Source organism: Haliaeetus leucocephalus, unplaced genomic scaffold (assembly GCF_000737465.1).
Source record: "Haliaeetus leucocephalus isolate CR32 unplaced genomic scaffold, Haliaeetus_leucocephalus-4.0 Scaffold306, whole genome shotgun sequence".
NCBI lineage: Eukaryota > Metazoa > Chordata > Aves > Accipitriformes > Accipitridae > Haliaeetus > Haliaeetus leucocephalus.
In genome coordinates this window covers 5692389-5715809 of record NW_010972742.1, presented here as the reverse complement: position 1 = coordinate 5715809, position 23421 = coordinate 5692389, and the positions used below count along the sequence as shown (strand labels likewise).

At 43.7% G+C, this 23421-nt stretch overlaps 1 protein-coding gene across 5 annotated transcripts; it reads left to right on the top strand.

Moving 5' to 3' along the window:
- Positions 1-49: 49 nt before the first annotated feature.
- Positions 50-20335, top strand: LRRC8A (leucine rich repeat containing 8 family, member A). 5 transcript variants are annotated; one of them, XM_010570949.1, is made up of 4 exons: positions 50-140; positions 1884-2009; positions 12242-14405; positions 17796-20335. In XM_010570949.1, the coding sequence occupies exons 3-4, from the start codon at positions 12249-12251 to the stop codon at positions 18069-18071; spliced, it is 2433 nt and encodes an 810-aa protein (XP_010569251.1). In that variant the 5' UTR covers positions 50-140; positions 1884-2009; positions 12242-12248; the 3' UTR covers positions 18072-20335. The 5 variants fall into 5 exon arrangements, with proteins under 5 accessions (XP_010569251.1, XP_010569248.1, XP_010569252.1 ...); XM_010570946.1 differs by lacking the exon at positions 50-140 and adding an exon at positions 153-233; XM_010570950.1 differs by lacking the exon at positions 50-140 and adding an exon at positions 215-299.
- The last annotated feature ends 3086 nt before the right edge of the window (positions 20336-23421 follow it).

The following is a 23421-nucleotide window of genomic DNA, read 5'->3' as shown; positions in this document are numbered from 1 at the left end:
CGGTCGATCGCGCCCCGCACAAAGATGGCGGCATGCCCTTCTTATCATGCCCGCTCTCAAGATGGCGGCGCCCTCTGCTCCTCGCTAGCCGCGGCGGTGGCGGCGGGACGGGCTGATGGCCGCCATGCCGGGCGGGTGAGGTCAGTTCCGGGGTGGGGCCGTCGCGGTGCGGTAAGGGGCGAACAAAAGAAGCCGGAGCCGGCGTGAGGGAGGGCGGGGGCCGAGGCGGCCAGGTGGGTGCCGGCGGCGGGGTGCTGCGGCTCGGCTCGGCTCACGCCGCGCTCCCCTCAGCGGCCTGGGTGAGGACGCGTGGGGTTGCGGGGACGTGTCCCGTGTTCCCCTCCCCGGGTGGGGCGGCCGTGAGGGGAACGGAGCCGGGCCCCGCGGTAGGCAGGGCTGGGGCCGGGGTCCGATGGCGGGGGGGGGGCCTGAGGGGGCGCAGCCCTGAGGGGAGAGCAGCGGCCAGGTGGGGCCTGAGCGACGAGCTGCTCCCCTCGCACCGCCCGGGCGGGCGGGGAGGATTTGCTGACTAATTCGGCAGTAATTCGTTTCCTCCGTGTCCCCGCCGTCCCTGCCCTGTCAGGCGGTGGGGCAGCCCGCGGCTGGGGGGGGCCGAGGGCAGGTGGGCCGTCGCCCCCCCTCCCCATGCCCGTGGGGTGAGGCAGGGCCGTCCCGTGTGTGTGCTGGGTGTCCCCTCCGGTGAACGTTGTTTCTCCGCAGTGGGGGGAGAAGTCCTGCATTTGTTACCTGGCAGCGGTGCTGGGGACAGAAGCTGGTTGGGTTTTTTATTTATGTCTTATAAAGGATGTCTTTTCTGTTTCTGGAAATCCTGAGGTGGTGTGGCAGGCTTGTGGGCAGATGGGGCCGATGCACAGTCTGCGTTTGTGGGATTGCGGAGCCAGTACTGGGGTGTTATGGCTTTGGGCTGGTGCTGAGGCCATCGCCTGAGAGGAGGTTGGGGGAGAAGGTCAGAGAGTCCTCTCCTTTAAACATTTCCTTTGCAGCAGTTTGACACAGCTAAAATAGAATAGCTTTGATTACGAGGGTGTTGCTTCAAAATCTGTCAGCCTTAATGGTAACTTTGGAATCGGGAGGAACGTATTCTTGAACATCTTAACCAGTATAGGGTTGTGTTTTTTTCCCCCAGTGATGTCTCTTCCTTTTCATTTTTCCCTATTGTTGACAAAATGCTTTCTGATGTTCTGCAGTCCTCTCCTACATAGCTAGGAGGCTGGATGCTTGAGAGATCTCTCAAAGCTTAGGTCTGCTCCCTTGTCTGTTTTCCCATGCCCCATGCTGACATGCAGGAAGCAAGAAAAAAAAGCTGTTCTAATTCTTGGTGGTGGTGGTAAACTGCTGCCACTTTAAAGACATACATGTCGGTAGATATGTGTTAAGAGGAAAGGGGACAGTTGCTTGAATCCAGAGTGGTTAGAAACATGATCTACATTTTCAGATATTCCTGGTGGTAACAGTTTAAAAAATATTCAGGTTTTTCAGACTAGAAAGTAGGTAGTAAAGTCATTAATCTTTTTTCCCATCTAAAAAAATTTGTTCTTCCACGATGTTAATCTGTCTCTACTGGTTTAGCCTTAGTTATAATATTAATATTCAGCATCTCCTTTGGCTGGGTCTGCAATGCCTGCTTTTTGGTAACTTCTGTTGGAATAGCAGATGTTGGAGATTCCTTCCTCCTAAGAGTTTTACTTACCTCTTAGAACTCTTACCACCTTTCTAGGTATCAGGGTGTCTCTTTCTGGTTCCCAGTGACCCTCCGAGTTGTTCCTTGCTTCTTAAATATCCTTTACCAAGTTTTTACATGGCATAGTCCCTCTGTGAACTTGATCCCCTCTTCTTTGCTGATAATCTCTGTTTCCTTTCAGGGAAGCTGTTCCCATGGCGTGTGGGGAATGCAACGCTTCAGCACCCGCTCAGGATCCAGCACGCAGGAACATCATCCACTTCCAGCACAGAGAACTGAAGTGCAGATAGCAGAACCCAGCTGCAGGGTAAGGGCTACAGGCCAGCTCTTGAGTGGTAAAGTAAAGCCAAAAAAATGACCAGGATACTACTTAAACGTAGTTGCAAAGCGCAGGGCAGTGATCAGATGACTGATAAGGAGCAAGGAGGAAAGGTGGTTGACAGAGGGTGGTATGGGGAGAGTGGTGGTATGCTAATTAAATTCTGTGAGGGCTTAGTCAGCTTGAAGATGAAAAGAGTAAAGGAACTGAACATTGTCCAAAGTAGAATATAACTGTTAATATATCACCTGTACATCTAACTCCTGGCCACATAAACCCTGACTTCTCAATGCACTAAACAGTAAATACTTGAGGTCTGTCCAGTAAATGGTTTGGTGACTGCTGCCTAAAAGGAATGCAGCTGAGAAGTAGCAAGAACTGTTCAGTTTGGTAGATGCTCTTCTATTTCCTGGGGGGTAGTGTTTGTATTGCTGTATAGGCATCTCCTAGGCAATTGTTCACAGTGAACTCTAAGGAGTGCACTGGCTAGTCACCCATGTGGGTGTCAATTAGGCAATGACAGAAACTAGTTGCAAGAAACTCTCTGCTTCCTTGGTTCTTCACTAGGATAGTGATGAAAGGTATTGCAGAATGTTGTGCTTATCTTCAAGATGAGAAATGCTGTCCAGGTTGGCTGTGTTCTGAGCAGTGAGATGTGTAGTATGTTGCTTCCAGAATACAAGTATCCCTAAGACTTGTCTGATGTTCTAATTAGTGTTCTGGTAGTTTACTGATTTGTTTTTCATACTGATCCTCTCATGGTATTTGGAAACCCTAACTTTATTCATGTAGGTCAAAGACGTAGCTATTTCCTTAACGTTTGACAGAAGCCATGTGTTAAAAGCTAATGTTTCCATGTTTGAAATGTGGAGTGCCTGAAGCCTTCCAGTGATGACTTACTGAATGCTTAGAGTTGATTACATTCTAGTAAATGCTGCAGGCATTCAGAAAGATGGTCTGTGGTTTGGTGTTCTCTAATACTATTTTTTTTTTTAAATAAGCAGTGGAATTCAGATGTATAAGTTATTGTGTTATTGCTGTGGGATTGGAGCAGGCTTATTAGAGGCCTTCATGTAATTCCTCCATATTCTAAAGAAGGATTTGTTCAATAGAGTACTTAAAAAGGAAGTGAAACTCACTTCTGGTGTTAAATTGAGCCGAACTGGTATCTGGGAAAACAGAGGTGCAATGTCAGGTGAGTGGTGGTGGAGCACAGAAGAAGGGTTTAGGAGTTTTGTGTGGGGCTTCTTGATGTGGTGAGGTGGTGGGGTGCACAACTATTGTTTTGGTAAAGATTAAAAGTTAACTTGTTCTGCTACAGTGTGGTGAGCCTCCTTTGTGCATTTTTTTCCAGTGTTTTTAAAAAATAGCCTTGGTTTAGGATATGCACACTAATACTGAACAGGTGCTTAAAAGTTTACATGCTTTGAAGAGCGTACCTTGAATGCTTCCAAGCAGCTTTTTCCCTAAACTGTTGATATGGTGCATGTATTTTGTATTGCAACTTGAAATCCAGTTCATAAAGCTGGATGATACATGCCCTTCCTGCTGCTACGAAAGTGCATTTGAAACTAAAAGCTATTCAGTCATGACCTCCCTGCTGAAGTAATAGTGCTTCCTTCTTGTGTACTAAGCATTGTTAACATTTACTATAAAATTACCTTGGCAATTCACAAAGCTCTTCTTGTGACAAATTTGCAAGCTGCTTCTCTAGCTACAGCCTACCTTTGTGCACAGTAAAAGTGTGTTGTGGACTAGTTAACAGGTTCTCCTTTAGAGTCTTGGTTTTATCAGATCTTGGTGATGAAAGGTTACATGGCCTGTCCCTTATTAATAGACTAATGCAGCCAGAAAATATTCTGAGCTGGAGGTCATAGTCACTGTTCTGGAGCTCATGGTCCTGAAGGCAAGGCTTGTAGGGTATGGTGAATATGTGAATAGATGAATATGTACTCATTCCTCTTCTTTCCTCAGACCGAAGCTACATATTATTGTGGTGATAGCTGATGTCTTATTTATCTTGCTTTGCTCTCATCTCCATCTTTCATCTTAACTGGCTTATCTCTTTGAGCTTGAAAACAGCTGTGGCAACACCCATGGATTTGTGCGTGTTGTGACAGTCTGTCAACAATCAATTAAGAGTATCCGTGCTTAAAAGTGTTTTTTTACTCGCTTTGAATCTAGTGTCTTGATTTCTTAATATGCTGTTAGATATGTCAAAGCTCTGCTCTGTCCACCGTTTCTGTCTTTAGCTGAAAACAGTTGATTACCTTTTCTTGTATGACTCTTCTCAATGCTGGAACTAAATGCTGAAGAGCCTTCTCCTGGAGCTGATGAGGTGCTTGAAGCTGTTCTGATTGTTACAAGTTAATGCTGTTGCTGTCTGTTTTTCTTTAGTTACTAACAGAATTAGTTCAATCACTTGCATTAGTCAGTACAAGGGAGTGTTTCATAGTGTCCTGTTGGAATAAGGCAATAGTACTTCTGCAAGACAGGCTCCAATGCCCTGTCCTTGAAGCATCTTTTTTTATGGCAAAGAGAAAATTAATTTTTGGATAGGAAGCCTGTGACCATATACATTCATAATTTATAAGCTGACACAGACATTTTTCTCTGGTTTGCATCACTGTTGCAAGACATCCGATAGCACTTAAATTTACATAGCTGTATGACACTGACATACGGTCCCTGCTCCAAGTGTCAGCGATGCTGATAACTTCAGACTGTGTTCAATTCTGTGCAGCTGGGGCAAAATGCTGTCAGAAGTCAGAAAATGTGGCAGGCTTGGCATGGATTGTTCTGATAGTGCAGATATTCTTCCCTGTACTTGTTACGACAGGCTTGCTTTTGTGACGGTAAACAGGAGCTGTTGCGCTAGACTCTTAAGGAAAAAAAAAAGTCAGTCTTGCGTCTGACAGGAAGAGTCAACTAAGGGGTAGCTGTAAAGATGATAAAGTGCTATCCATAGTGTAGGTAGGTTATTCCTTTTCATGAGCTTCAGTAAAGATGTTGTGACCCAATTGGTTCACTTCATCCTGCTGCATCTTATGGCTTGGGTGGGGCTGAATGTTGCATACAGCTGCTGGATGGTTGTGTGAAAACCAGCTTACCTTGCTCTCGGTGTTGAGTTCACTGGCTGTTCCACTAAGTGAAGAGTGTAAGTTCTGGTAGCTGCTGTTCCACTACTCTATCCGCTAGTCTAAATGATAAATGACCCTTTAAACTTCAAGTGTTCACTTCTCTATCTCAGGAGACATTTTGTCCCACATGAGGGATTTATTTTTTTTAATGCAGAAAGGGCCTGATGTAGGGATAATGGTTGGTCAGGGCTTTGGCATCTGGCTTCACTACTGGTTATTTCTAAAGAGCAAAGGACAAAATCACTTGAGTTGTTCCATCTCATGTCTTGGACTTTTCCAGGTGGTCACGTGGCTGTCCTTGTGCTTAGAAGGTTTTCTGAGGGGTGCCTGAAAGCAGCTCTGTTTCAGCCTCCTTTGTTTTTTCAATTTTAATTCTGGGCCTAATAAACATGGGGGAGGAGACGTATAAATTCCCAGTCCCATTTCTGACCAGCAAAGCTCTTGCATTTCCTGGTTTTTGAACAAAGAGCTCTGTGTCATGCCCTTCTTTAGGATTTCAGGTGGCAGCATGCTGGGGAGGGAAGCTCTGCTCTGTTGAAAACTTACTGTAACATGTTGTAGCTTGTCAATAATCAGGGCTATAGTCTCAACAGCATCAAGGTTTTTCTTTCCCTTGTCTACCTCTAATGCTGTTGGCACATGAGCAACTCCCTCTTTCTCTGGGCTTTTGAGAGGTAAGATTCTGTCAGCAGTGCTTGACTTCTGCTTTGCAGTCTGCAATCTTAGAAGGCAATCCACTGAGAACTAAGAATATGTATGGTGAAAATGAAAAAGTTGCAAGACCCAACATACAATGCATCCATGTCTACTTATCTAAAAGTCTGTTATGAGGCTGCCTCACTTGGAAGCTGTATACCACTAAAGGTGAGGAGGACTTCCCTGATTTCAGGGAGGCCCTGGAAGTAAGGGGTGGAAACTTAAATTCTTGTACATGTCATGAGATCTTGCATGTAGTCCTGTTTTGCCAGTAGCTCCATTAGTAACAGAATGGCCAACAGAAAGGAGGAGGAAAGAGGAGGCTGGATAAAGTATTCAGCAAATGATGAGTCAAGCTGACAAACTAGCTAGTGAAACAGAACAGTGATGTTGTTTCTGTTCACTTTGTCCCTAGCTGGATATGCTGGCCAGCAGTTGCAGGCAGGAATTTCAAGCACTGCTCACACAGGTGTCTGTCAACAGTAAGTCAATCTTCACTTGTTTAGGTTGGATGGTTTTGGATGGAGGAATTGTCCAAATTGGAGGATGTTTGCTCCTGCAGCGGCTGTTCTGTTAATACCTTGAACTTGTTAAATATCACAGGGGTCCTGGGGTTTGTGGAAAGCATTTGTGCTCTCAGCCTTGTCAGCCTTTATCTAGCAAGGTGCATGCTGCTTTATGATGTCTCTGTCAGCCAGATATGTTTAATCTTGTTTCTGACTGCTGGTTTTACTATTTAGGTGTGGTGTGCTCAGAATGTCCCTGTTCTTCTAACATGAGTGATTATCTTTTTTCTCCAGGTGTGTCTAGTAAAACATAGGATTAGTACTTGGTGATGCTTATGGTTGGCTGAAGTCTGGGTAGGTTTGGCAGGCTGGTTATATAAGTCTGAAAATGATGTTTCTTCTGTTGTATGAGCCTGTTTGGCATTAATGGTGAGGCTGTGCTGCACCTAGTACATAGGTGCCCAGCAGGCTGATGCAGGGATGGTTGCCTGCCAAAAGGAGTCCATGGTGGGATGCAAACTTGGATCCAGGTGAACCTGCAGGCACTGAATAGGTATGTAGTATCTAAACATGAAATGTGCAAAGATTTCAGGAGCATATTTATTTAGGCTGAATTGATCCTGCTGTGTGGTAATGAGGCCTTAGCATACAGATCTTTCCCTGTACGATCTCAGACATTGCTGCTATTAACTGTCCTGGGGCTGTTCTATATTAGATACGAATTGTAGTGCTCAAAGTAGTGCTGCTTTGGTGTAGTTGAAACCCTCAACGGTAGTGTCATTTCTTGGGCGGGGGGTGAGAGTCTGCTCTGGGACTGTGTGGTAGCTAGGAAAGCACTGTGGAATGCAAAAGCTGAAACACCTCTGAGACAGACACTTATAAGATTTTTTTTTTCTTCCCCCCTCAGTGTGCAATATCTGAAGCGTGACTATTTGATTATACCCTTGGAAAACTTACTTCCTTATGCTTCTGATAAGTTGACAGGAGCTTAGGCAAGGATGTTCTGACCTATCAGCTTATGCAAGTTTAGAGGAATAACTTGCCTTAAAACTTGAATAAAGCACTTTCAAAATTTCAGTATCGATGCCTTCCATGTGGTAGAGTTAACTATACTGTAAGCAAATTACCTGTTTCCAAGCTCCAACTGGAAACTTCTGCAAGTTGAGGTATATATGAAGGAGCTTGGATCCTTCTTCACAAGACTGCTCTGGCAAAGTACTTCCTTTCCAGTTATGACTGTTCCCGTATATAAACTCCTTCACTCAGTTCATGTGTTCTGTGCTCAGCCTTCAGTGAGGCTACATGACAGAACTGACTTAGCAAATGAAGCTCCTTCACAGTAAACACTTTCGTGCTGACAAAGCACACTGGAGTTCAACTTCTGAAAAGAGCAGAAGCTTGAAATCTCTGCAGTTTGTCTGCTGGTCCTGTGGAACTTGGTCTGGCCTTGGTCACAAGGGAGATAACTTTATTTTTGGCCAGCTGTCTTCATGCAAGGATTGTTCCTAGTCTTATGCCAGAATAATATCCTCCCTGTAAATCATTCTGTTCTGCTGTCCGTGTACTTGTTGGGAGAGCCTGTGTTTCAGCTACCTGCTTGGTTTCTATATAGTGGTTGGAATCACAGTCCCTATGGGAAGGATCCTATCGCAGCAGGGGAGTGTCAAGTGACAGAGATGGCCCCTGAGAATCTGACTTCTCAGAGTTAGTCTGCTGTTGTCATCAATCCCAGCAGTGAAACTGCTTGCCCTAATCCAGAAGGGAGAGTGTTGCAACAAGAATCACGTTCTAAAATGATTACAAAATAGAGTCCACAAAATAAAGATGATGTTTGCATCTTGATGCAGAACTGTCTTTCAGGAACTAGAAATGGATTACATGCATGGGAAATCTGGGTGAGGAGGGATGCAACTTCCCCACCTACTTTCTCAAGTTTTTGGTGGGCAATTTTCCCTTTTCCTGCAGATGCTGGGAGTAACATTAGATAAGACATGGCAAATTCCAGCTTCTGTAAAGGAGGTGCCTAGTTTTATTCTTCTTCTGGGACTTGAAAAGGGTTTCTCTTGCTGCCAGGAGGAGTGGGGACTTGCTACGAATGTCCTTCTCTTCCTCCAGTGACCCTGTCATTGTTACTGGAAGGCAGGAGATTTCCTGCTCCACCCTCCACCCTACCAGGGTTTAATTGCTGACACTGAGCTGTAATAGACTGTCATGGGACACTCACATGTTTTTTTTGTCTTGTAGGTGCACAATGTAAAGGGAGATTTCCTACCCCATGTAGCTGGTAAATAGAATTGGGGAGCCTGCTGTGCTAATTTCTTGTTGGTTTTCTTCCTAGCTATCTTGAGATACAAATCAAAATGAGCACAAGGTTAATTTCTTGTGAGAAGAAATTGGGCATTTCCTGGATTAGGCTAAACTAGCAACCCAGCACTAAAACTCAAGTCTGAAAATGCCTTAGCCGTGAAACCCCAATTCCTGAAAAGATATCTTCCCTATTTCATAAGCCTACTAGGGGTAACTACAAAGGGCCTGACAATTCCTGCAGGTTTCCCTACCAAGAGTGATGAAGCACTGGAGGGAAGAAGAACGATCCTTGGGGAGAAGTGGTATCTAGACAAGAGAAGGAAAGAGATAAATATATATTTCTTTTCCTTGGTGTGGGGTAGGAGGAGTAAGGAGTTGTTTAAATAGGGAGCAGTTCTTCTATGAACAATATCAGTGTTTTCACTGCATGTTCCTGAAAAGAAAAGAGGAATAGGATCTTACACAGCATTTATGAAGAGCAATGAATGGTACGGCAACATTTGCACTACCTCTTAGATGTAGTTTAGAAGGAGTCACTACAAAAGCTCTCCATCATGTCTGGCAAGAATGTTTAAGAAAGATGTGTACTTGCTGGGAGACTGCCATTAGACTCTTATGGAGCCTTAGGGTGGTGTGTAGTGAGACCTCTGGCTCTCAAAGCCCCCCTGAGTTATGAGTCTGGTAGAACTGAAGCTGTGCTCACCTGCAAGCGTAGTTGGATTTCAGAAGCTAAGCCATGTCAAAGTTAATTGCTCCAGCAGACAACTGCAGCAGCTTTTAATATTCACCTTTTATAAAGCTTTCCAGGCTTTCTCTTACTTGGACTGTAGAAGTGCAGGACTCTGCTCCCTCAGTCTGATTATGGTGGGAGGGTGGCAGAGGGTGACAGAGAGGGCAAGTGTGTTCTTGTCTTGTTTGTTTTTCCCTGTGGTTCGGCAGTATGTCAGTGGTCCTGTCCTGGCTCTCAAACCTTTTGGTAGCTGAACTTCCTGGTTTCTCTATGAATTGTCTTGCTTTCCTAGCCTGGTGTAGTAGGGGTCCTAACAAAAAAAACAACCAAGAAAAAAAAAAAATCAGGTATATACCCTGTTTTGGTGCTCCTGAAGTGGGAGGGAATGGGTGGGTAAAGGGCCTGGGATAGTATAAGGCTTCTGTCAGTAGTGATTAAAGGCATCTGTCAGAGCTATAAATTCTCCTGCAGAAACTACAGATATGACATGGGTTTTGACTTTGAATTTTCTCATCTAGGTGGACAAACTGAGGAGACATATGTAACCAGGTATTGTGATTCAGGGAGCTGTTTAACTGCTGGCTTCATTTGAGGTGTTCTGGAGTGCAGGGGTGTCAAGAAAATGTCTGTACCTTGTTTTATCCTGGAATTGGGATTTCTGTAGTATGCACAGACAGCTCTTCTCAAATGTATTTTTCAAATGGACTCTCTTCTCCCAGAGGTGGATGTATTCAGAAAAGGAAGCTTAGGCATGGCTGAAATGCCTTGCCTAGGGCCTTGGAACAAGCTAGCAACAGGAGTGGGAGGGGGACTCTGAACACCTTGTTACTCCTCTTATTCTAGCTGCTCAGATGCTGTTCAGAAGATGTTCCGTTTTGCCTGTTCTTACCTCTCCTGTGAATGTGTAATCCTCTTGTTCTAATCTGCTCAATGCAGTCCTTTCTGCAGAGGCATGCTAGCCACTTCATTAGTGCTCTGCAGCCTGACAGGACAGTAGTTTCTTCTGACAGTGACAGTGCTGTATATGGCCATTTTAATTCCTTGTTTCTGCATCCTGTGCCAGAATTGCATGAGTTTACTGGCTGACAAATGAATAGATTTGCTGTTCTGCCTTGTTTTACTGAACTTCTAGAACACGTATTGCCATTTTGTCTCTCAAAATTCCCCACTAAAAAAAATAAATAGAAATAATAAAAAAATTTGCATGTAGAGTTACCCCAATCTGTCTCTTGTGATGGACTGATGTAGTATTGGAACTGGATGGGCGGAAGGGCAAACACTTCTTCAGGGATGGCTGTTATCTTTCGATCTACCACCTGTGGTTTCTTGCAGCCTTCCCAAGTAGCACTAAGTCAAAGCTGGCATTTTACCATTTATTGTTGTAAGCAGCAAACCAGGGAACGGAGTTCTGTATTTAGTCTCTCTAGGGAATGTGGTGCTTTTTGAGTTTGTATTAGGAAGGGCTTCCTTTGCGGTTTTGTGCTGGAAGTTAATTTTAAATACAAACTTGAATTCTACTAAAGCAGGTGGTGTGGGCATTCCACTTGTCAAAGAACGCTTTTGCCCAGCCAGTGGCATACAGAAACCTGCTATCGACGTTGCGGTCACCCAGGACTTGTTGAGACTGTCTGTACAAATGATATCTTATGGGTTGGAGAAATATGATTGAATTTTTGCTCTTCCTCTTTTATAATTGAATTCATGCGAGTTTCAAAATGATTGAAAAATTAGTGCTTGTCCTACTCCTGAATTTTGCTAGGAAGTGTGATGTGGTATTACTGCTTTTTCACTGTCACTAGAACAAGTTACAATGACTTCGTGTTCTTTGCTTGTATTGCCTGTCAGGTAGGGGAGTTCTTTGAGCTCACAGTTATCTGTGGATCAGTCAGGCTTCCGGGCTTTCTATGGCTTGTTGAAGAATGTGCCTTAAGCTTCATCTGGAAGTCTGAAGGACAGAACAAGGACTGCCATAAGGCCTCTGCTTCCCAGAACCTTTTGATTTCCTTTGACACTTAAATCCCAGCTGAGATGAACTCTAGGTGGGAGTGGTTGGTCAGGGAAGTGAATTCTTTTTAAATATGTCTCCCCCTTCCTCTGCTTCTGAAGTAAATAAGGCAAAGAGCAGCTGTTACGTGATTTCAGGACTGAATCTATCAGACAGCAAGTAACTAATCTTTCCTTGGAGAATTAATGCAAAGGGGGGAAGCCAAAACTACTTACATGGAAGGAAAAGTCATTATATCAGGCAACTTTGTTCTCTTTTTTCCAGCTTGCTTTATCAATGTGATATTGAGTTGTATCAATGAAGTGGTTCTAGGAAATACAGCTGTATTGTATGTAAATCCTCTTCCTTGCCCCTGCAGTTTGAGAACCACACAAATGCAGAATTATTTTTCTTGCTCTGTAAAAACAGTAAGAAACTCATGACAACTATGCTCTGCGTGTGGATTTTGTCACTTCTAACAGTGCTGGCAAACTCCATCCCTGAAATAAACAGTAAACTTCCAAATACTGGTCTGGCTGTGGGTAGTTTAAGTCTGTCCTGCAGACTTTCTTCAAGTGTTAATGTCTTGCCCCACAGGCTGCTCATGGTAAGTAGAGTTCTGATGTTCTGTGACAATTAATCTGTTGGGGAAGACAGCAACAAACTAATTTCACAGCCTCAGCTGTAGTAAATTACTCACAGGAAGCCTCATTCATCTGTCTCCAAGTGACTTGAAATTGGGTCTCAGCTAATTCCAGTCTTGCTGTGCCAGTGCTTAACATCAGTTCCTGATGCCCTCTTGAAAAGCAGAACAAAACAGTTTAAGCTAGTAATGCCTGCTTCTGGTTTCCTTTCAGGTGAATCATGATTCCAGTCACTGAATTGCGCTACTTTGCTGACACTCAGCCAGCATACCGCATCCTGAAGCCATGGTGGGACGTCTTCACGGACTACATTTCCATAGTGATGCTGATGATTGCGGTGTTCGGAGGGACGCTTCAGGTCACCCAGGACAAAATGATTTGTTTGCCCTGTAAATGGGTTACTAAAGACTCTTGCAATGACTCAGTCAGAGGTTGGACGGCTGCAACCCCAGAGCGTACCTACTATAACTCCAGTCTTGTTCCCTCTACTGATACAGGGCCTACGGGGATCCGATATGATTTGGACCGGCACCAGTATAACTATGTGGATGCGGTGTGTTATGAGAACCGTCTTCACTGGTTTGCCAAGTATTTCCCTTATCTGGTGCTGCTACATACTCTCATCTTCCTGGCTTGTAGCAACTTCTGGTTCAAATTCCCAAGGACCAGCTCTAAGCTGGAGCATTTTGTATCTATTTTGCTTAAGTGTTTTGACTCTCCATGGACAACGAGGGCATTATCTGAGACAGTGGTGGAAGAGAGTGATACCAAGCCAGCATTTGGGAAAATGAATGGCTCCATGGACAAGAAATCCTCCACAGTCAGTGAGGATGTGGAAGCCACTGTTCCCATGCTGCAGAGAACAAAGTCTCGAATCGAGCAAGGGATTGTGGACCGGTCTGAGACTGGTGTCTTGGACAAAAAAGAAGGTGAACAGGCCAAAGCACTCTTTGAGAAAGTGAAGAAGTTCCGCACGCATGTGGAAGAGGGAGATATAGTTTATCGCCTGTACATGAGACAGACCATCATCAAAGTGATCAAGTTCATTCTGATCATCTGCTATACCGTTTACTATGTCAACAATATAACGTTTGACGTTGACTGTAAAGTGGACATTGAGAGCTTGACTGGCTACAGGATGTACCGCTGTGCTCATCCTTTGGCCACTCTCTTCAAAATCTTGGCATCTTTCTACATCAGTTTGGTGATATTCTATGGCTTGATCTGCATGTACACGCTCTGGTGGATGTTGAGGCGATCACTCAAGAAATATTCCTTTGAGTCCATCCGGGAGGAGAGCAGTTACAGTGACATTCCTGATGTGAAAAATGACTTTGCTTTTATGCTCCATCTGATTGATCAGTACGACCCCCTCTATTCCAAGCGGTTTGCTGTCTTTCTGTCGGAGGTGAGTGAGAACAAACTGCGGCAGCTGAACCTCAACAATGAGTGGACTTTGGAGAAGCTGCGCCAGAGGATCACCAAGAACTCCCAGGATAAGCTAGAATTGCATCTTTTCATGTTGAGTGGCATTCCCGACACGGTCTTTGACCTCATTGAGCTGGAGGTCTTGAAGCTGGAGCTTATCCCTGATGTCACTATTCCCCCAAGCATTGCTCAGCTCACTAGCCTTAAGGAACTGTGGCTCTACCACACAGCTGCCAAAATTGAGGCTCCAGCACTTGCCTTCTTGAGGGAGAATTTGAAATCTCTCCATATCAAGTTCACAGACATCAAGGAGATTCCTCTTTGGATTTATAGCCTGAAGACACTAGAGGAGCTTCATCTGACAGGGAATTTGAGTGCTGAAAACAACCGGTACATTGTGATAGATGGATTGAGGGAGCTGAAGAGGCTGAAGGTGTTGAGGTTGAAGAGTAACCTCACCAAGCTGCCACAGGTGGTGACAGATGTTGGTGTGCATCTTCAGAAGCTTTCCATCAACAATGAGGGCACCAAGCTCATTGTTCTCAACAGCCTTAAGAAAATGGTCAACTTGACAGAGCTTGAGCTGATCCGTTGTGACTTGGAACGCATTCCTCACTCTATCTTTAGTCTCCACAATCTGCAGGAGATAGACCTGAAGGACAATAACCTAAAGACCATTGAGGAAATCATCAGCTTCCAGCACTTACATCGTCTCACTTGCCTTAAATTGTGGTACAACCACATTGCCTACATCCCCATGCAAATAGGCAACCTAACCAATTTAGAACGCCTTTACCTGAATCGTAACAAGATAGAAAAGATCCCTACCCAGCTCTTCTATTGCCGAAAACTTCGGTACTTGGATCTCAGCCACAACAACTTGACTTCCATACCGCCAGACGTTGGACTTCTTCAAAACCTGCAGAATCTAGCTGTGACAGCCAACAGGGTAAGTGAGCAAGGAGGGGAGCATTCCTGTGTGAGTAGAATTAACTCTGGCGCTTCTGTTATCTGTGTGATTAAACATGCTACAATGGTGTGTGAAATACTTCTGGCACTGCTGTTCTATTTAAATTCTCAAGCTTTTCTTTCTCTCTGAGGGGTTTATCTAAGGCAAAACATTGCAAATAGCTCCAGGGGTAAGCGTTTCTTTGAACAGCCCTTGTTCTGTAGCATTTCCTTTCTTAACAGTGAAGCTGCTTCTAAGTGCCAGTTGGAGGCTGTTTAAAAATCCTGCCTGTCAGTTGTTTCTCTGCAGTTGGAAGCTTGTAGTCTCTAGACTGACATCAGTTTTGGGCTTAAAACGGAGATCTGAAAAACTGTAGTCTTGATCTAGAACTATGCACTTAAGCCTATGTACTTCAGAAATGTACATACACTATAGCAGCAGCTGTCTAGGACATGTACATGTGTAGATTGCAACGTTGCTTATAGTACTTTGCATTTCCAGGGAATACTCCACAGTTTGGTCTTGTAAGCATGCACTTTGTGAGAAGTTGGACAGACTTATGACAAATGGTTCTTAATCTCTCACTTTTAAAAATGCGTTGTCTTGTTCCACAAAGGTGACTTTGGAGAGAGCAAAGCAATCTTCTGCAGTGTCCTTACTAAGGGCAGAGTGAACTAAACCAGGTTTATCAATTGGCAGTCAGTTAGATGTGAAAGCGTGAACTGTGGCAATTCCTTGACTTTCAGAGGGGAGGAAATACAATGGCACCTTGTTATGCCTCAGCATGATGGCTGTGGGTTTTCTTGTGTAATCCCAGATGGTTTAAGCCTAAACCTTAACTGTTTAAATCTGTCCAGGCACAGGGCGAGTTAGAGGGGATGACCAAGTGTGCTATGATGCCCAATTAACACAAGTTGTTTCTTGGCTTGTTTTGGAGGGCATTTATTTGCCTAAAGCAAACTGAACCCATTTTTTTCCTGAATCTTTGTTCCTGTGTTTGGGATTAAGGAGACTTCATGTACATGTGTCACAAAGATCAGCCTGTGACTGCACAGACTGATGTGCTGAGCTGAGTGGCTTGTTGAAGCTTTCATTCATTTTGTCTGCAAATTCCTGGGGGGCTCTTTTTCTCTTGGAGTTTATTATCACCTGAAGTTGCAAAAGACTCTAACATAACTACAAATTGCAGACAGATCTAATTAGTGGCTTCTGGATTCTTCTGGGAACATGCAGTAGAATTGTCCTGGAGCAGTCCTAGTTTTCACTGTCATATACCAAGATCCTTACTGCTATTGGCCAGTTATATTCATAACTGAACACTGTCAAACTGCTTGTGAGAGGCAGGCAGAGCAGTTCTAGTATGGTTTGGCTTTTCACAGGGGAAATGCTCTCAAATCAAGTATTTAATTGCTAATGCAGTTCAGTATTACACAGGATTCTTAAAACTCCAGCCAGCATTTTGAAGTTAGTGTCTGAAAGTTGAAGTCTGCGTTGTGCCACTGAAGAGTAATGGCAGACAAGCAGCAGCCATTCAGCTATCCCAGTATAATAGCTGCTCACTTAGTTTTCCCAGCACTAACAGACTGGGTGGCTGTGCATCTGTTTGTATGGGTGGCTTAAGCTCTGGTAAACTTCATGGTATGCACACATCGCTTCCTGTTACGATAAAAGCCACAATATTTTCTCAGGGCAAGTGGGGCTGATATGAGCAGTTTCTGAGGATGGCATTAACCAAACATGAGGGAGTCTTAAAGATTCTTAAGCTACTGTTCAGAACTAGGATAATTCTGTACAATTTGCCTTCTGGCAACCTTCCTAGTGCAGCTTCCTGAGGGTTAATCTGCAGTGTATCCTCTGCAGTCTTGGGGTGGAGCATCTCTTGGATGAAAAGGAGTTAGAGGCAGCTCCATTTTCTGCAGCACTGTGTGGCACCACCCATTTCTCTGAAAAAAACATTAATGCAACAGGAAGGATGGAGCAGCCTTCACTCCAGTGTATTCTGAAGCAAAAGGTGGTGAGGACCCAATGAAACAGCTAAGCTGTTTGTATCCTCTGCAGGTGCCTGGGCAAGGCTGCAATTGCCCTGGGGCTCTGATAGCCTGGTTACATGTGGTAAATGGTGACAGCAAGAAGCACAAGGACTGGTAGGCTGGCATTTCCCATGGCCAGGAATTATCTCAAATGTCCTCTCGTAGCTCAGCAGTCTGAGCAAATAGAGACTTCTGGAGTTGGCTGGTACCAGTATACCATTCTGGGAAGCAGGCTGTATTATAGCACTTTGCTTCCTTTCTAAACCAATACTTGTCCCTTAAATAACACTATTATGATCACAGACTCTTGAAAATTTGATTGCATGTTGCTGTTTGCAAAACACTCAACAGTACTGGTAGCAATGACTGAACTGAACTGTCCTTAATTGGTCTGGTCTCATCTTGGCTTTTCCTTGGACTCCACCTCATTCAGAACTGATTACAGTCTAATTTAGCCATGAATGATATCATGCATAACTTAAGCTTTAAAAAGGTCACGGTTGCATTTAAAGGCAAATGATAGCCTCCAAGATGAGACTTTGAATTAAGGGGAGAATACGGAATTGCTACGTTTAGTTCATAGCCTAGTGTGTGTTAAACCTTAGCCATATTGTTTTCCTATAAATTCTTTGGGAGGACTGGACTATTAAAAGGCTTTAATAGAAATAAGCCTTATTAAATTAGTGACTCATGGATATATGAAGGTGGTGGTGGGAAAGCTAACAGCTGGTGGCTTCATTTTTTTTTTGTTGCATTTTGGCACTGTCAAAAAAAACCCAGTGCTTTTGAGCCTAGAAAGTCTTTGCAACACTTCAAAGCCCTACAGAGATGATGGAAGAGTAGTCCCAGTTCTCAGGACTCAGATCATACCCACATTGCCTCTGCTCTTACTACAGCAAAACTAGGAGTCCTGACTAAATCCAGTCTTTGTGGTGTTGAGTTACACCAATTGTACAATGGTTACTTAAAGTAAAGGAGCTATGATCCAATGATGGTATAAAGGGGTTGGGATGGGAAGAAGCTAATATCAATGGGAGCATGTCACAATATAGGCCAGCTGCGAGCAGGCTTCTGGTCCTCTTATCCTGTCCTTGGTGATGTCTTCTGCTTTAGCCACCATCATTGTTGGTTTTGTAACTAATGCAATAGCGTCTGAAAGAGGAATCCATACAATCATGGTGTAGTGACTTTTACTTTGGGAACAGTCCTTATGGTGGAAAGCAGGAGCTCATTCAAGGGAGAAGCGGATGATTGAAAACAAGTGCTCTGTAAACCTTGAAGCATTCTGTGGGCTTGTTGGTATCTTATGAGCGTGTGTCTGTGTTTGCTGGTGACTTTGCCTATAATTTCCTTTTTTCAGATTGAGAGTCTCCCACCAGAGCTGTTCCAGTGCAGGAAGCTGAGAACCTTGAACCTGGGAAACAATGTGCTGCAGTCACTCCCATCCCGGGTTGGAGAGCTGACAAATCTGTCGCAGATAGAGCTACGAGGGAACCGCTTGGAGTGCCTGCCTGTGGAGCTGGGAGAATGTCCTCTGCTGAAACGCAGTGGGCTTGTGGTAGAGGAGGACCTGTTCAACACACTGCCCTTGGAAGTCAAAGAGCGGCTGTGGAGGGCAGACAAAGAGCAAGCTTGAACCCCTGAAAAAAGGGAAAAGCCTCTGACCAACTAGAAGGAAACAAAAGGCCATTCCAGTCCCATTTTCCCTAGATCCTCCCCTTTCTCTCCTCCTATCACTACCAGACTAGCCAAGGAGTCCCTGAACAAACATGGCTCTGAATGAGGCAGCTTCTTGCCTCAGATGCAGGATGGGGGAAGCTTGGGATCAGGATGAGGATCAAGACAGATTAGTTGGCCTCTGAGCAAGGGCCAGTGGGAGTAAGATGTGTTGCTGTTCTGGACAGGAAGTGGGGTGAGGTGGATGGTGCTGGTGAGAAGAAATGACCTTTGAATGGAGGAGAAAAATGAAACGTGGGTATTGCTGCATTGCTCCAAATGGGGCTTATATGTATCAGGGACTGAGAGTATCCAGTGTCCTACAAGCAAAGATCAAGAGACTAGGAAACCTCTTGAACCTCCATCTCTGTGACACCTGGTACTGTTCCCCTCTGACTCAGATTCAGTCAGTGAGGCCCCACAGTGGGGTGGGATAGGATACAGACAGCTGATTTTACCTAGATGCTGGCATTAGGATTTGGGGGATAAACTTATCTCAGACATCAGCTTCAATGCAGGATGTTTTTTTTTTTACCAATTGTCTTTCCCCTTTGCACTCTACACCTTCTCTTCTGACCCTGGAGAAGGAACCAAACCTCCCAAACTCTATTGGCTCATTTAAGATTGCACTATTTTAAGTGTTTCAAGTCACTTGTGCTGATGAGTAGATCACATAGCATCCTTCTCCAGCTGATGTGCTGGAGGCACTAACTGACATAATTCCAGAGCTTTAGCCTGTTCTGAAATGGATGGTTATAGTGCAAGTGGGAGAAGGATCTGGATAAAAAGCAGTTGGACTGTCTAATTTACTCTCCCAGAAGCATTGGGTTGCTTCAGGATCTGGCTTTTAAAGTTTTTAAGCTACTTTTAAATTCCTGGTATTTTGTCACATATCAAATATGAACATAAAACTGGCCAGTGTGTTGGGGTGTCTCCTGGGGTTGGTGGTGTTAGTAAAGAGGAGCAATCGGGTCTCCTCGGCACCTCTTGCACACCCCATTAAGTTGTTAGATGTTTTGCCAGTGTTTTTCATGGACGCAGTCTACAGAGCTGCTTGATTGTTCTTTTCTGTTGTTGTCCTCACTTTAACAGCTGTCAGTTCCTGTAACACCTCTTGACCTAAATAAGAGGCTAACGCTGATCGAACTTGGTGCTGGAAAGAAACCTGTCCTCCTATTTCTTCCCCTTCTCATTCCCTTAGCATTAAGGAGCAGTATGAGAATCCTCTGTGGACTGAGCTCCTCTAGATCCCTGGGACAGAGCAGTCTTTATTGAAACAAGTCTGACTTGTTTGGTATTGTTTGACAAAAAAACCAACCTTCTGTACTGGCAGAGGTAGATAACTTGTAATAGCTACTGATAATCATGTCCTTAAGGTGGGGTGGTTAAGGTGAGCCTACAATACACCCTAAGTCTGCTCTTTTCCATCAGAAGGAAGAGGAGGCTCAAGGACCTGCAGGTCCTGGTTGTAATACTCTGCATCAGACCAGCAGGGTGGCTCCAAAGTGGAGTGCTGCAAGCTGAGGTGTGAGAAGCTTGGAGGCCTCCATGCGTACAAAACGGGGAACCTGCAGCCATCTCCAAAGTGGTTCCTGGCAAGCTGCCAGTGAGTGCCCTGGCTTAGCAAATCACGGTGATCCCTTGGATGTTGGGGCAATAAGGCACGCTGTGGCTTTCTTCATCAGATGTAAGATATGAAATATATACACTAAACGTGCTGAAACCATGAACAATGTTAACTGGGCTCTGGATTTGTTGATGTTCAGATGCTTAAATAAAGCTACGTTAAAATCCAGGAGATCTGTTTATAAAACTGCTTTTAAGAAAGATGTAAATTCTGCCTCCCTTAGTCCATTCATTATGAAAAGTTTAAACAGTCCAGGGAATAATATAATTAAATCTCTTTATCTGGAAGGCAAGGTACTGCAAAAGTTCTTGTTTCTAACAGGGTTAGTGTCTTGAAATTATGTTGAGTTGGGGTAACTGCTGAAAGGATGGGGAAGTATTGAGGCTTCTTGGATTGTACTCATTCTATTTGCACAAGCATTTTGGATCAACAGAGAGGACAGAAATTGCTAGGTGGGCTTAATGCTTCTTAAGCAGGAATGGCTTCAGGCTTATCTGCAGTAATACTGTTTTCCAGTCAGTTTCTTGTGATGGGTATGGGGGCTGTTTGGATTGTGTGGTGGGTGTGGGCTTTTTTTTTTTTCTTACTCTGTGCCAAAAGATAGTGCTGGAGGGTAATGGCTACCGAATAGAGGCTTGAACTCTGTTTTGTATTCAAGGCCACTGGGTAACTGGTTACAACACATGTATTTTAGACTAGGCAGGACTGAAAGGGCAAAGCACCTCACAGGATTTTCACCTAGCTTAGAGGAGCAGAGAAATTTCTTCTGTATGTCTAGATCATTGTAGAGTGCTTTGACTCTTGATTCTAGTTGTGGTCTTAGTTATACAAACTAAACTTTATACGGCTACATTAGAAGTTTCTATAAGCAGCTCCTGAAAGTATGCTGCAGCGCTTCTAGAAGCTTGCAAGCCTTCTGAACTGCCATGTATTTCAGTGCTGAGTCCATAGGACAAGTGGACAATAGGCTATTCTGTTAGAAGTGAGAGACTGTCTCTAACTTCTGATCAAATAACAGAGCTATACTCCTGATGCTTGCTGACTAGAGACTGCCCTATGCCTGAGATCTGCAAAGCAATTATAAGACAGGCCAGTATTGATCATGCATGAAAACACTAGCTTTTTGCTGCTCTTGGTGTTCCAAGCTCAGTTTTTTTTCTGGTTGTGGCTGCTAGGGCTTGAGATAGCTTCCTGTGTGGCAAAACTGGGATAAGCAGTCTGATAACTTCTTGTACCAGAAACACAGGTGGCAGAAAAATACATTGCCACTCTGGAAGACAGCAATATGCATTATTTACTCCTGATACATGCTTCTTGGTCTTCCTTCAAATAGATACTGATTCCAGAGTATCAGTCTCATATGATGAGGTGGAAGAAGCTTTAAAACTTCAAGGATAGGATCTAAACCATGAGGTCCTGAATGTTTACTGCTCAGGACTCCTGCAAAACTCAACCCACAGCAGAGTGAGTCATCCACTTCCCATACTTGTCTGGATTGCTCAGTCTTTGAGGGATGAGTTTACATCAACAGTCTTTCCTCATTTGCAAGTATTCAATCAGTGTATATTACTTTTTTCCTTTAAGTTTTCATCAAACTGAAGTTTAGGGGTTTTATTTCTGACACTGATCTGTGTGTCAGGAAAAAAGAGTTCAGATTAAGCAGACAATCAACAGTCTGGTCAGTGTCTTGTTCTCATGACAGGCTCTTCAAAGCACTCTAGTCGTAGCAAACCAGATTATTTATTAGCTGTTAAACCATACAACAACTTGAATTAAAACCAACTGTTTCCTTAATAGCACTTCTGAGCTGAATGAATTCTTGGAGCCCCTGTAGATCACAAGTATGCTCATCCAATGTTAGGACTGAAGGTCAGTAAAATGGAATTCTACCTTTCCTGCTAAATACCACCAAAAGTAGTAAGTTGCAACCAATTATTTTGAACCAGCTGAAAGGCAAGGAATACCAAACCTAATAAATGTGTTAAATCTTGCTGTATCTCTGAAACTATGCACTGGAATGTTAGCTGAAGTTGTTCTTTGTTTAAGATTGTTTTCTGATTTTATTATTTGGTTCCCAGTTAATTCAGCAGCTGGAATTAATTTACTTCGCCAGTCTGAATGGTTAAATAGCTGTTACAGGTATCTTTCATGATGTGGTGTTTTTTGGTATTAATTGTCACTTCCTGATAATATCCTACCTCATTTTTTTTATTTTTTCTTATTACCATTTATACACTCCATTTAGCTCACTTCATTTTAATTGAAGTTCATGGTGATCATTACCATAAATAGTATTAAGTGGCTTTCTGTTGCTGAACCACACTGAAGTTTTTTTTTCTTCTTCCCCTCTCCTCTGTAACAAATGATTCTAAGAATTTTGAGAACAGTGACACATCCTTTATGGAGGATGAGGTGTATGGAAAAAAGTTTCAAACATTATTGATTCAACAGCTGTGACATTGTTTCCTTTCCTTACCTTTTTTCTGCTTTGGAAAGGAACTTGCATGGTTTGAGTTCTTCGGATTTTTTTTTTAGTCCTCCTTCAGGGGAGGAGTAACTTTTTTTTTTTCTCATTAATAGCTATGCCTTGTCTAGAGATACATTGATATAACTTTTCCACAGAGGCACTTGCTCCTTCAAGTGTGTTTGTAATAGTCTCCGCCTGAAGCCAGCTGTTCCCTCTGATTCTTTTTCTTTCAACCATGGAGAGATTTCTTAACTTTTGGCGTGACTTCTCACTGACAAACAATATTGTCATACCATAAACAGTAGAGTCATCTACTCTGAAATGTTACCTAAGGTAAGGCTGTGTGAATGCTAGCTAGTAAAACTGTTGCTTAAACTTCACTTTTTTTTTTCTTGTTGCATTTTAAAAAGAAATTTTTTTTCCCCACTGTTTGGCCACACAGTGGATCCTGTAGTTTTACTGAGCACGTCCCAAAACAGTGAGTTTTCTGTCCTACCTGCATTCTAACAGTGCATGAAGCAGAACTGGAACTGGGCAAGAGTACTGTTTCACTCAGACCTTTCTCCCTTCATCCCTCCAGCTGCAGTGTTAGTTTAGCATTCAACTGCTTCAGCAGTAGGAAAACCTCCAGAAATCTGATCTCCGAAATCCCTTTTCAAAAATAGCTGTACTTGAATTACTGGACCCCAATAGCAAAGGTGAACTTTGTCTGAATTCACAAAAATCACAAAGTTCAAAGAAAGGCTTAATTCAGGATTTCTGGAATTACCCTTTCCTTCCTCCCTCTGTCTCCTTTAAAGGAATTTTATTGAACAATGGGGGAAATTTTTCTAGAGGAGACTTAATGAGAAGGGGGCTAATGAGCCTGAGTCATCTTTTACAGCTGACAAGTGTGTCCATTTAAGACACTACTCATGGCTTAAACATTGTTCACTCCCATTTTGTAAATGCACGAGCAGGGTTGTGGTTTGGCATCTGAGACCTGCAACTTGATGTAACATTTCAGAATCATGACATTCACTTTGTATGTGGGATTGTTTGGGCAGCTGATCAGCAGCACCTCCACCTTGAGCACTGAAGGCTGCTATTGTTTTCTCTGAAAGACTTGTAAGACTGGACACTTTAACAGAATAAAAGTTTTAATTTTTAATTTGCATTTTCCTTTTATGTCTGCTT

Bases quoted from the DNA above. Each gene is read 5' to 3' on its own strand.
- LRRC8A (XM_010570949.1), top strand. From the start codon at position 12,249: ATGATTCCAGTCACTGAATTGCGCTACTTTGCTGACACTCAGCCAGCA. The intron at 14,406-17,795 runs GTAAGTGAGCAA...TCCTTTTTTCAG, and splicing joins TAGCTGTGACAGCCAACAGG to ATTGAGAGTCTCCCACCAGA.